Source organism: Dendrobates tinctorius, unplaced genomic scaffold (genome assembly GCF_039654945.1).
Source record: "Dendrobates tinctorius isolate UK_male_01 unplaced genomic scaffold, ASM3965494v1 ptg000030l, whole genome shotgun sequence".
NCBI lineage: Eukaryota > Metazoa > Chordata > Amphibia > Anura > Dendrobatidae > Dendrobates > Dendrobates tinctorius.
Window position 1 is genome coordinate 28,361,427 of NW_027361698.1, and position 14,774 is coordinate 28,376,200.

A 14,774-nucleotide genomic window follows, 5' to 3' on the forward strand; every position below is an offset into this window, starting at 1 on the left:
ACAGCAGCTGCTCGACTATCTCTGCTGCTTCCCACAGCAGCTGCTCGACTATCCCCGCGGCTGCACACAGCAGCTGTTTGACTCCGCACACAGGCCCGGGTACCTTCACTCTCTTCCTTTAGTTACTTAACGTCCCTCGCGTTTCTTCCACTGTGGCTGCCCTAAGCCTACTACCACAGCGGTTTACCAGTCCGAGTCCATTCTTGTTATGGTACCCCAGTCTGTCTCTGTCTGCGGCCTCTCCTGTCCGGGCCACCCCTCGTGACCTATCTCAGCTGTCAGTCCTCTCCGGAGCCTTGCTTTAGTCCTTTCTGCTCAGCGTAGTTCCTGTCTCCTGGGCTCCCGTCGCTAACTGCCTTTTCCAGAACCTTCCATCTGCCTTCTATCACCTTCGGCTCTGGTAACCCCGCCCCCCATGACTCAACGGTTTTCTTAGCCAATGGCTGATGTTCAGTCCTAACCTACAACTCTCCACTGCCCTCTAATGGTCAAACTTCAAATCTACACCCTTCCTTCCTATCTCCAGCTGTTTCCCCTCTTTCACCACAACTGTCCACCCACAATACTCCACACCTCTGCCTTCCCACTGCAGACAGGTCTGTCCGTCCGTCCACCTTCCCTACAAAAGCAAAATGGCTCCTGCGATAGTCTATTATAATCTAATATATAAAGCTCAATGTGGGTGTGTATGTATGTATGTATGTATGTATGTACGTACAGTGGGGCAAAAAAGTCTTTAGTCATTCAGCAATAGTGCAAGTTCCACCACTTAAAAAGATGAGAGGCGTCTGTAATTTACATCATAGGTAGACCTCAACTATGGGAGACAAACTGAGAAAAAAAAATCCAGAAAATCACATTGTCTATTTTTTTTTCATTTTATTTGCATATTATGGTGGAAAATAAGTATTTGGTCAGAAACAAAATTTCATCTCAATACTTTGTGATATATCCTTTGTTGGCAATGACAGAGGTCAAACGTTTTCTGTAAGTCTTCACAAGGTTGCCACACACTGTTGTTGGTATGTTGGCCCATTCCTCCATGCAGATCTCCTCTAGAGCAGTGATGTTTTTGGCTTTTCGCTTGGCAACACGGACTTTCAACTCCCTCCAAAGGTTTTCTATAGGGTTGAGATCTGGAGACTGGCTAGGCCACTCCAGGACCTTGAAATGCTTCTTACGAAGCCACTCCTTCGTTGCCCTGGCGGTGTGCTTTGGATCATTGTCATGTTGAAAGACCCAGCCACGTTTCATCTTCAATGCCCTTGCTGATGGAAGGAGGTTTGCACTCAAAATCTCACGATACATGGCCCCATTCATTCTTTCATGTACCCGGATCAGTCGTCCTGGCCCCTTTGCAGAGAAACAGCCCCAAAGCATGATGTTTCCACCACCATGCTTTACAGTAGGTATGGTGTTGATGGATGCAACTCAGTATTCTTTTTCCTCCAAACACGACAAGTTGTGTTTCTACCAAACAGTTCCAGTTTGGTTTCATCAGACCATAGGACATTCTCCCAAAACTCCTCTGGATCATCCAAATGCTCTCTAGCAAACTTCAGACGGGCCCGGACATGTACAGGCTTAAGCAGTGGGACACGTCTGGCACTGCAGGATCTGAGTCCATGGTGGCGTAGTGTGTTACTTATGGTAGGCCTTGTTACATTGGTCCCAGCTCTCTGCAGTTCATTCACTAGGTCCCCCCGCGTGGTTCTGGGATTTTTGCTCACCGTTCTTGTGATCATTCTGACCCCACGGGGTGGGATTTTGCGTGGAGCACCAGATCGAGGGAGATTATCAGTGGTCTTGTATGTCTTCCATTTTCTAATTATTGCTCCCACAGTTGATTTCTTCACTCCAAGCTGGTTGGCTATTGCAGATTCAGTCTTCCCAGCCTGGTGCAGGGCTACAATTTGGTTTCTGGTGTCCTTTGACAGCTCTTTGGTCTTCACCATAGTGGAGTTTGGAGTCAGACTGTTTGAGGGTGTGTGTGCACAGGTGTCTTTTTATACTGATAACAAGTTTAAACAGGTGCCATTACTACAGGTAATGAGTGGAGGAAAGAGGAGACTCTTAGAGAAGAAGTTACAGGTCTGTGAGAGCCAGAAATCTTGATTGCTTGTTTCTGACCAAATACTTATTTTCCACCATAATATGCAAATAAAATGAAAAAAAACCAGACAATGTGATTTTCTGGATTTTTTTTTCTCAGTTTGTCTCCTATAGTTGAGGTCTACCTATGATGTAAATTACAGACGCCTCTCATCTTTTTAAGTGGTGGAACTTGCACTATTGCTGACTGACTAAATACTTTTTTGCCCCACTGTATGTATGTATGTATGCATGCATGCATGCATGTGTATATCCGGGATTGGCATCCGCCCCGTCGCAGCTACAGCAACAAAATTTGGCACAGTCACACGTCTGGACCCCGAGAGCATCATAGGCCATGTTTTGAGGCGAAATTTTAACCCGGCACATTCCAATTCACCAAACAATTTTACCCCTATCTACATAATGGGGAAAAAATGTATGTATGTATGTATTGGCATCTGCACCGTCGTAGCTACAGACACAAAATTTTGCACAATCACACATCTGGACCCTGAGAGCGTCATAGGCTATGTTGTGAGGCAAAATTTTAACCCTGCGCATTCCAATTCCCCAAACAATTTTGCCCCGATTACATAATAGGGAAAAAGTGAAAGGAAAAGTGTTGGAGGCAAATTGACAGCTGCCAGATGTGAACAAGGGGGACTTAAAGAATGAGAGCGATGGCGCCAAACAGTATATACCGTACAGTTGCTAAGGTGGGGCCCTGACATGGGATACTCACCACACACGGGGATATGAACACTAGGGTGACCAGATCTCATACGGGGGGGAAAAAATGTCAGAATCTTGTTCGTCTGGACCCCACAAAACGATTCCCCTTTCCAGATATTGAGAGAGCCAAAATTTGAGCTCGATCAAACGACGTTAACCCGTGCCGCTCGTCGCTCAAAGTTTGAAAAAATCCAAATTGAGGTATTTTAAGATTTAGGCATTTTGCATAGTCTGTTAGACTATAAAGAATGTGACAACAACATTGCAGAAATAGCCCTGACCAAATTTTCGAACCATTTGTGGTATTTGAATGCAGAGTTGGTGGGATTATCGTTTTTTGATCCCACCATTACAGACAAAGAAAAGTTGTTAATGGCTAATAAATTGCTCAGTAGCACAGATGAACCATCAGAGCACGCTAACCTACATGAGTTGATAATTTTACATAGTTATCTAATCTATTCTAGAGCTTTTGTTAAAGTAGTTTTTGAAACGTCAGAATATAATGCTCGGCATTTGCTTACAACTTGCAGGACATATTGCTTTTGTTCTTCATCTTTTGTCAGAAGGTCGTTAAAGTCGGTTACTTCCTACCTCTTTTAATTTTTCTTTCCTAACTTTTGGATTGACAACCCTAGCGTGCTCTGATGGTTCATCTGTGCTACTGAGCAATTTATTAGCCATTAACAACTTTTCATTGTCTGTAATGGGATCAAAAAACGATAATCCCACCAACTCTGCATTCAAATACCACAAATGGTTCGAAAATTTGGTCAGGGCTATTTCTGCAATGTTGTTGTCACATTCTTTATAGTCTAACAGACTATGCAAAATACCTAAATCTTAAAATACCTCAATTTGGATTTTTTCAAACTTTGAGCGACGAGCGGCACGGGTTAACGTCGTTTGATCGAGCTCAAATTTTGGCTGTCTCAATATCTGGAAAGGGGAATCGTTTTGTGGGGTTCAGACGGACAAAATTCCGACATCGATTTTTTGCGGTCACCTTAATGAACACACACACAAAATGCGCCACACACTACCACGTGCTTCAACACATATACCACCCTCAGCACACATTTCACCACATATACACCAACTTCGCCACACAAAAGTCGCCACTCAAAACTCGCCACGCTGTCCCAGAGCTGTTTAAAAGATGAAAAATGAGCTGTGATTGGTTGCTATCAGCAACAGTTTTCTTTGCAGACAGTTGTGGTAACTAAGGCCTATTATTCTTATCATTTCTATGATGTTATCGTCCTTCTGTAAAGCTGGAAATAACACAATTTATTACCGTGCCAACACAGACCACCCTCTGACACAGACTGCAGGGGGAACTCAGTATCACACAGGATAGGATTAGATACACGGATCAGCAGTCAGTATCACACAGGAGAGGATTAGACACATGGCTCAGCAGGCAGTATCACACAGGATAGGATTAGATACACAGCTCAGCAGTCAGTATCACAAAGAATAGGATTAGATACACAGCTCAGCAGTCAGTATCACACAGGATAGGATTAGATACACGGATCAGCAGTCAGTATCACACAGGATAGGATTAGATACACAGCTCAGCAGTCAGTATCACACAGGAGATGATTAGACACATGGCTCAGAAGGCAGTATCACACAGGGTAGGATTAGATACACAGCTCAGCAGTCAGTATTACAAAGGATAGGATTAGATACACAGCTCAGCAGTCAGTATCACACAGGAAAGGATTAGATACACGGCTCAGCAGTCAGTATCACACAGGATAGGATTAGATACACAGCTCAGCAGTCAGTATCACACAGGATAGGATTAGATACACAGCTCAGCAGTCAGTATCACACAGGATAGGATTAGATACGCAGCTCAGCACACAGTATCACACAGAATAGTATTAGATACACGGCTCAGCAGACAGTATCACACAATAGAATTACATACACGGCTCAGCAGTCAGTATCACACAGGATAGGATTAGGTGCACAGTTTTTATATGCAATATAATCATTATAATTGGTTATAACTAACCTCAGTTGGTTACTATGCCCAGGCAACGCCGGGCTCTTCAGCTAGTACCAAATAAAGCAGATAAGAAGAAAGCAACACGTATATAATAGATCAATTTGCCAACTTTCAGCCACGGCCAAAAGTTTTGAGACTAACAAATTTTGGTTTTCAGAAAGTTTGCGGCTTCAGTGTTTTTAGATCTTTAGTTCTTGTAGTTTCTATGGTTAGTGAAGTACAATTATCAGCACTCGCATATTTTTAAAAATGTATTGACAAATGCATCATCACGTTGCTGCAAAGATGGAATATTTACAACGTTGACCCTTATTTTTTAAGACTTTTGCAATCCATCCTAGCAGGCCGGATATCGGGTTCTGGGCCAAATCTTGACTGAGGACAAGGCATTCTTGTCAAATCAGTGCTTGAAGTTTCTCAATGTGTTATTATTTGTCAATCTGCTTTTTTGAGGACTGACCACAAGTTTCCAATGGAATTAATCTGGGAATTATTCACATGTAGTGATAAGCGAGTATACCCGTTACTCGAGATTTCCCGAGCATGCTCGGGTGTCCTCGGAGTATTTTCGCGTGCTCGGAGATTTAGTTTGTCACCATAGCTGCATGATTTGCGGCTGCTAGACAGCCTGAATACATGTGGGGATTTCCTAACAAACATGCAATCGTCACACGTATTCAGGCTGTCTAGCAGCCGCAAATCATGCAGCTACGGTGACAGAAACCAAACTTCCGAGCATGCCAAAATACTCGGAGATCATCCGAGCATGCTCGGGAAATCTCGAGTAATGAGTATACTCGCTCTTCACTATTCACATGGTGTTGTCATATTGAATTGATTTCTGTGATTTTCACAAAATTGCAGAAAAAAATAGTTATACCACTGCAATGCATAAATTCCCTCTGTTACTAAGCACATACCAGACACCTTCCCAGCTCAAAACCTGATAAACTATTATACCGCAAGTGCTTTTCAGATGTGTCAGTCTATGCGGTTATAATAATACATGATGATCTTATATTACATTGAATGACATATCTATACCAGACCAGGGCAACCACTGCTCAGAGATGGACGGATAGGGATAGTGAAGCACACCAACCCTGCCTGTGGGGACATAGCAAGCACAGACTTTCAGCTAAGCAAGTTCTATCACTGCAAAATCACTAAAGAAAATATAATGGATAAAAGAAAATGTATATTTCCGAAAAGATGTATCGCCAAATTGTGAACACAGCATGCCTTATTATGCATCTTTCCTACCATTGTAAGGGTAATTACATGGGGAGTTTAACAGCTACAGAAGACCAAAGCTAAAGCTCTAGCAGTCCTGTTCGCGGACCAGTTCTACAGGTAATGAATTAGGTAGATGTGGAAGTAATGATCCAGATAATCATCTTTAGACCTCCCACACATGGCAGAACCACATGCAAGAGACTGTAAAGAGATACGCAACACTTATTCTATTCTAAGCTGCAAAACAATAGGCACGCCATGTGCCACTATGGTTCCCCGCACAGCGCCATATTGCAGTTATTCTCCACAAGAGGTACAAAGACAAAGTCGTATCATGACCATTGAAGAGAAATTGGGGGGTATTGTGGATCATATAGAAGTCTGTGGATCACCCATTAAGACTCAGAGATTGTACATAATAGAAAACTGATATTTGAATGTAAACATTAAAATAATAAGACCTCTGGGGGTGTGAAAGTCCTCACCTTTGGGGCACATTGGATGTGCATTCCGGGCACAGGAAGGGTAGTAACATACATTGTTATACACCTGTACAAGTACAAAGTCCCAATAATAAAAAAGTACCTGCGGCCCACAATTGATCTGTAAACAGAAAATAAAGTCTTATGAGCCGCGACTGGCATAAACATATGATGTGCAATCTTCATAAACACTCGTAACTATGCTAATTTACTTGTACTGTTAAAAGGCATCTGTCACCATGTTTTTTCTATGCAATCTAAGAGTTGCATGATGTAGGGGCAGAGACTCCGATTCCAGTGATAGGTCACCGGTTCCTCTGCTGCAGATCTAGCAATGCTCAGAATGCTGAGCCCTGTATAATCCCACCACCGATTAGCAGCTTTCTGCCTTTTCACAGTGTACACAAAAGATGCCAATCAGTGGTGAGGGAACAGTATTAAAGAATTAGGACTACATGGCATCAGACACCTAGTCCTCTAGTGAGAATATCTTGCTGATAAAACACTGATTTTATTGAAAAAGCAACACACGGACTTGCAAGTGAAATCACTGGAATCAGGGTCTGAGCACCTACATCATGCTGTTCTCAGATTACGTAGTAAAAAAACTTTCCTTTTAAGCGCCACTCCAGTGTTTCCTTGTTCTGGCTCACATAGACTTGCATTGGGAACTTGTGATATCTCTGACTTCCGGGTCAATCAGAAGTTGTGGTCACAAGAAGGTGCCGATAAAAGGTGAAGACGGCGGCTGGCAAGTATGACATTACGAGCAGGGATATTCGATTAGAAACACCACTCCAGTGCTGAAAAACCGCTGGAATGGTGCTTTAAAGGGAATCTGAGATTAAAAAGAAAACAATATTTATCTGCAGGGATTGTGCATTTGTATGGATGACATAGCAGAAAATTATCTTTAGATAAAAGGAGTTTATCATTAAAGCTCTCTGTATTAAACAGACCATTCTATGAAACATTACATTAACTACATGAGGGAAGAACAAATATCCTATAAAACAGAAGCCATGAAGATGATTAAATCTGCCTCCTTCTTATATCAACTATGTAGCTGGCTTACAGAAAATCATCCATTTCTATTTATTACTTATACTTCAAATTACTTAAGCCGTTTACAACAGTCCTTAAAAAGTGTCTAAGGTTAATTTCACACAAGTACGTCTCACAAAATTAGATTATCAAAAAGTTAATTTTTTTCAGTTCTTGAATACATAAAAATGAAACTCATATTATAGAGTCATTACAAACAAAGTGATCTATTTCAGGTCTATATTTCTGTTAATGTTGATGATTATGGCTCCCAGCCAATGAAAACCCAAAAGTCATTATCTCAGTAAATTACAATAATAAACAAAAAAACACCTGCAAAGGCTTCCTAAGCGTTTAAGAAGGTTCCTTAGTCTGTTTCAGTAGGCTCCACAATCATGGGGAAGACTGCTGACCTGACAGATGTCCAGAAGGCAGTCACTGACACACTCCACAAGAAGGGTAAGCCACAAAAGGTCATTGCTAAAGAACCTGGCTGTTCACAGAGTGCTGTATCCAAGCATATTAATGGAAAGTTGAGTGGTAGAAAAAGGTGCACAAGCAACAGGGATAACCGCAGCTTTGAAGGGATTGTTAAGGAAAGGCCATGCAAAAATCTGGGGGAGATTCACAAGGAGTGAATTGCTGCTGGAGTCATTGCTTCAAGAGCCACCACACACAGATGTATCCAGGACATGGGCTACAAGTGTCGCATTCCTTGTGTCAAGCCACTCATGACCAATAGATTACGTCAGAAGCATCTAAGTCCTCTTTCACACATCAGTTTTTTGCCATCAGTCACAATCCGTCGAATTTTGAAAAACACGGATCCGGCGACTGATGTTGCTGGATCCGTTTTTTTCTCATAGACTTGTATTAGTGACGGATGGCCAAACGTTTCATCTGTCGGAAATTCTTTGCCCGTAGGACACTTGTCTATGTTTTTTGTCTATTTTCGCTAGAATGGAAGCCTATGGGCGATGTGACTGCTCTCCTGGGGCTCCAGTATTACAATGACGGAGATAATCCTCCGCATTGTATCACTCCGCCGCCGACAGGTAACCGGAGTTCACCTGTCACTTTGCGGCACTACAGCATGAGAATTTTCTCACGCTGTAGTGCCGTAAAGCGAGAGGCTTATCTCTGCTGACACACTGCTGGAGGGTTATCTCCGGTCAGTGTGTCATCGGAGGCCTATAGAGAGGTCACATCTGCTGATGTGACAGCTCTATAGGGGAGATCGTCGTGGGACAATCATTATTAATGGAATTACGTCGGACAGGGAGTATATTGTTGGTTTGTTTTTTTATTTTTTTTTGCAGGTGATCGATGGCTTCAACTGGATAGGCGTACAATAACAATTTTGAAAAAATGTGTCATGTTTTATTTAATTAAAATACTTTATTCTTATGTGTGTGGGTTTTTTTAAACCTTTATTAATATAAGATTAATAATGGATAGGCGTCTTATTGACGCCTCTCCATTATTAACTGGGATTAATGTCACCTTACAATAGCAAGGTGACATTAGCACCTTATTACCCCATATGCCACAGCTACATGGCAGTGGGAAGAGAGGGGCCAAGTGCCAGAATTGGCGCATCTTAGAGATGCGCCATTTCTGGGGCGGCTACGGGCTGGTATTTGTAGCCAGGGGGGCAATATCCATAGCTCCTTCCTAGGCTATGAATATTAGCCCGCAGCTGTCTGCGTAGCCTTTCTGGCTATGAAATATAGGGGGACCCCACGTCATTTTTTTTTTTTGGGGGGGTCTCCCTATTTTAATAGCCAGTAAAGGCTATGTAGACAGTTGTGGGCTGATATTCATAGCCTGGGAAGGGGCCATGGGTATCACCCCCTTCCCAGGCTACAAACATTGGCCCCCGGCCGTCGGCTTTCCCCCTCTGGCGCAGAAAATTGTTAAAATATATTGTTCATTAATAAACATCGGCCTTGCTATTATCTATATCTATCCATAGATATATCAAAAGATAGATATATCTATGGATATATCTATAGATATATCTATGTATTCTAACTATCTATAGATCTGTCTGTCTGTCTGTGGGTGTTTTTAAAAATGGATCCGTTGAAAACGGAAGAAACAGCTGAAAAAACGGATCCGTCGCATCAGTTTTTCACAAACTGCAACGGATCCGTCGAGCTGACGGATTGTGACTGACGTAAAAAAACTGATGTGTGAAAGAGGCCTTACCTGGGCCAAAGGAGAAAAAGAACTGGACTGTTACTCAGTAGTCCAAGGTGTTGTTTTCAGATGAAAGTAAATTTTGCATTTCATTTGGAAATCAAGGTCCCAGAGTCTGGAGGAAGAGTGGAGAGGCCACAATCCAAGCTGCTTGAGGTCTAGTGTGAAGTTTCCACAATAAGTGATGGTTTGGGGAGCCATGTCATCTGCTGGTGTAGGTCCACTGTGCTTTAGCAAGACCAAAGTCAGCGCCGCCGTCTACCAGGAAATTTTAGAGTACTTCATGCTTCCCTCTGCCGACAAGATTTTTGGAGATGGAAATTTCATTCTCCAGCAGGACTTGGCACCTGTCCACACTGCCAAAAGTACCAATACCTGGTTTAAAAACAACAGTATCACTGTGCTTGATTGGCCAGCAAACTCGCCTGACCTTAACCCCATAGAGAATCTATGGGCTATTGTCAAGAGGAAGATGAGAGACACCAGACCCAACAATACAGATGAGCTGAACGCTGCTATCAAAGCAACCTGGGCTTCCATATCACCTCAGCATTGCCACAGGCTGATCGCCTCCATGCCACGCCGCATTGATGAAAAAGGAGCCCCGACCAAGTATTCTAATTTACTGAGATAATGACTTTTGGGTTGTCATTGGCTGTAAGCCATAATCATCAACATTAACAGAAATATACACTTGCAATAGAACACTCTGTAATGACTATATTAGGTCGGTTTCACATTAGCGCTTTTTCAGCGCACGGCCGGGGGTAGCTCCGCCCCCGAGCCGGCTCTCTGCCCGGCGTGCCCGCCCCTTGCTTGTAGCGCCGCCTACTAGCGGACAGCGGCGCCTGCGATCGGCGCACCCTATCTTTAGCATAGGGTGCGCAGATCGTGCGCAGGCCGTGCGCTAGTTGCGCTTTGACCTGCGCTGCGCACTTTTGACGGTGCGCCGTGCGCGCCAAAATCCGAAAAGTTTGATTTTGGCGCGCACGGCGCACCGTCAAAAGTGCGCAGCGCAGGTCAAAGCGCAACTAGCGCACGGCCTGCGCACGATCTGCGCACCCTATGCTAAAGATAGGGTGCGCCGATCGCAGGCGCCGCTGTCTGCTAGTAGGCGGCGCTACAAGCAAGGGGCGGGCACGCCGGGCAGAGAGGCGGCTCGGGGGCGGAGCTACCCCCGGCCGTGCGTGCGCTGAAAAAGCGCTAATGTGAAACCGGCCTAATATATGAGTTTTACTTTTTGTATTGAAGAACTGAAATAGGTTAACTTTTGATGATATTCTAATTTAGCGAGTAGCACTTGTATTTGCTGCATTTTTGACACTGAATATCACAGATACAGCAAAGTGAATTGTCAGTGCTCCTGTTTACGCTGCGGAAAATGACTTGCGGTGCGTTTTTCAAAATCCACGATAAGTCAATTTCTCTTTATTTGCAGATTTTCCTCATAGACTTGAATGAGATCAGGAAAATCTTCAAGTAAAAAAAATACATACGGTATAGGTTTTTTGTGTGCTTCCATAATGGAAATGCCCCCAAAAAATGTAGGAAGTCTGCACAGGACTTTATCAATAAAATTTTATCAAAGCTAAGTAACAGAGTACCGTAATCAAAACAAAACAGCTTCATTTAAAGCAGGACATGTCAAAAAGGAGACAAAAACCACCACAGAAAAAATAGAATGAGAACCCATGTAAAAATGATTCACTAAAAAACGCAAATCATTTAATAGGTGCAGAAATTCTGCAACTTCAAAAATTCACCAAATGCTCAACATGGGAACTTATAAGGTGCAGGACCTTGAATGGCAGATCAAATCAAGAAATCATTTTCTCTAAATATTTTCTATTTCATATTCTTAAAGAAAATCTGCCAGAAGGATCAACACTCAGAAGCCATCTGTTGCACACATGCTTTTCTTGTGCTCCTCACATTTTCACTTTATATTTTTTTTGTGCTCCACGTCAGGATTTGCAAGTGGCCCGGAGTGGTCTATTGTGTTCTACTTCCTGGGCCTATATAAGGCCTTCCAAGAAACACACCTGGGTCTTGGTATTGCTCCAAGACTTGCTGGTGACTCTCTAGTTGTCTGGCAACACTTCCAGTCCACAGTAATCAGGATGTCTTTTGGCTGTGCTCTCCAGTAACCTTGCTCATCTGCTTGTTTGCGGTTCCATTAACCTTGCTACATTGTCAGTGGGGGACCTCATCTGCTTGTCTGTGGTTTTCAGTAACCTTGTTACCTGTCAGTGGGGGACCTCATCCGTGGTTTACAGTAACGCTGCTACTTGTCAGTGGTCTTTAGAACTTGTCTGCAGTTTCCAGTATCACAAATTGCAGGTTTCAAGACATCTTCCTGGCTATCCGTGGCAACCAAGGTATTTCTAGTTTCTCCGTAGTTTTGTCTGCTTCCTGTCCCCGGTCTTCTAGGATGTTTTCTATGTGTCCACCTGAGTTTTCAGGATGTCTTCCTGGCTGTGTGGCTTACACCAGAGTTTTGTTTGCTGGCAGGTGGTGGAACGTCCAGGAGATCACAGACTGGTAGCAGTTTCCTATATCCCATCTGCTTGCCTGTGATCTCCTGGATATCACCATCTTGCAAGAATTTTCCAGCATCCCACCCTGCTTGTCTGTGGTTTCCAGAACTTTAAAACTTTTAGTTTGCCTCCACATGTCTGCCTGTGGCTTTTAGTGACTGTTTTCTGTTTCTCACGTGCTACATCTGCCTGCTGCACCGACGCCTATGGCCCGAATGCCCACCAGGGCCTTAGGCTTATAGGATCCACTTTACGATATGAGCCCACTATTTGTAACACTGTCTATATGTATATACAGGTCATAGGACGCTTAACAAAATTATACCTTCATATCTATGATCTGATTACTTATTCCTGAGAAATCAACTTTTTGCTTATATACAAATGAATTAAGATCTATGGGCCGGACACTGTTCTACATGAGAACTTACTATAAATGAAAGAAGTTGTTACCAGTGTGATGTGTAATAGCAGTTTTCTGTTCTCCTGATCTCACTGCAGAGCTGTGTGTAACTATACCTGACATCTGCAGGTTCCTCTCAGCTTCAGCTTCCATCTCACAGGCAGACAGGGTTGTAATATTGTTGCAATACAGCGGAGCTGTGAGAGCTGCAGGTGCTATGCTAAGTGTTTGTTATGAGTGAAAGTTCAGTTTTACTATTCTGTGCTAGTTACATGTCTCACACTGGTAACTCCCCCTTTCATTTATAATCATCTCTGGAGGCAAATTCTCATGCAGATCAGTGTCCACCCCATAGTCCTGAACAGCTCATTTACATATAATAAAAATGTGGATTTCTCTGGAATAAGACATCAGATCGCAGATAGAAAGGTATCATTTTAGTTAGCTTTCTACAACCTACACGCCATATAGACAGCTTAGGAGGGGTGATCATACTGACAGATTCCTTTTAAAAGTAGTTGTAAGGATATGTCTAAACAAAAAAAAACTTAAGATTCTAAGTTTTCTCTGTTTCTGAAAGAACTATTCAATAAAAATGGTGACCTTTAGTTCATGTTCAAGATTTGTAACAAAGGAAAAGTTTAACAAATCCCTGTTCACACATGGTAGGAGAAAGCTGTATGAAAATTTGATGACTGCTAAAGATTTAAGCTAAATTCTGCTTCAATAATTCTCAAGTCTTGTCTGAACACATCAATTGTGGCTTTACCGGTGAACAATGAAGCTAATACAGTGCTCTGTATAAGAACCACCAAAAAAAGTTTGGTGTATTGGGATTGCCATCTGGACAATCCTAAATTCTGGCTTTGCAACCCAGCCCTAGTTGATTGTTTGCCCTAAAACCACAAGTTTCAGCATTCCATCCTTTCGAACATTATACAGCATTTTCATAAATAGTTTACTTGGTTCATTATGAAAAAGCCCTCAAAAACTATAACAATATATATTATTTTAAGACAACATTATATAAAAGGTAGAATGTTCCTGAAATCATCACCAGTACTTACTTATATCTCAGAAAAATCCATTGGATAAACCATATTCCAACCAAAATCATTCCATTTATCTCCGAGACAGTAAATGCCCAAGGTGCCTGATCAATGTAGTCAAAGAACTTGTCCGGTAAAGGTGGGCTCACTTCTTTAGGAGGAACTCTTTCATTAACAACTGTGATCATTACTGTGGTGAGGATCATATTGAAGAGTGCATAGACAAAGGCAACTCCAGTTTTCCACCATTCTAAAGGATATTTATTTTTGGCATCTTCTGGCAAACTTATCTGAATATAGTCTGGATATTTCTTTGTACCTTTACGTAGACCATTGGATAAAGTTTTGGGTTTGGTTTTAATATTTTTGTCATCTTCACTGTTTGAGGAGACAGATCTTGGAAAGCCGTTGGGTGTTTCACTGCCTGGAGTTTCTTTATGTACTTCAATAACTGCAGTCTCAATAGTATCCATTGGGACAACAAAAATTATATAAAATTACCTATAAAGAGAAAAAACAACAAAATCACAAATCTGACTGTCAGGGATTAACTACATCTTGCGAAACAAGTCATGTACTACATTTAAATTTGTACAGAGATTGAGAAATACTTTGGTTTAATAGAACGGTCATAGGCACTACACATTCCAGCGGTGCGGCAGGTTTAAATGGGTTGTCCCATCTAGAGATATTGATGACCTAATCTTGAGATAAGTCCTCAATATCAGATCAGTGGGAGTCAGGCTCCCGGCCCCCTAACAATCAGCTGTTAACTTCTGACGGAGGACAAATGTGAACACATTACAGAGCTGCACAGCTCCATACAATGTGTGGCTGCTATGGGGTGCTGCAGAACAGCTCCTATACAAGAGAATTCAGTATAACAGGAATTAATGTGCAGTACTAGTCAGCAGCATAGTTCAATGTGTTTACATCTGGCTGTCACCAAATCTTATAAAAGCTGATCAGAAG

At 42.4% G+C, this 14,774-nt stretch overlaps 1 protein-coding gene across 4 annotated transcripts in view; it reads right to left on the reverse strand.

Annotated features, from left to right (window-relative positions):
- SGMS2 (sphingomyelin synthase 2) overlaps positions 1-14,774 on the reverse strand; it is a 121,262-nt gene that overhangs the window by 54,127 nt on the left and 52,361 nt on the right. For all 4 annotated transcript variants that reach the window (XM_073571991.1, XM_073571992.1, XM_073571990.1 and 1 more), the window contains 2 exons: positions 13,821-14,303; positions 6,571-6,688 (listed from right to left, as the gene is read on the reverse strand). In XM_073571991.1, the coding sequence (XP_073428092.1) occupies positions 6,571-6,688; positions 13,821-14,275 (573 nt within the window). In that variant the 5' untranslated portion in view covers positions 14,276-14,303. The remainder of the gene's footprint in view (positions 1-6,570; positions 6,689-13,820; positions 14,304-14,774) is intronic.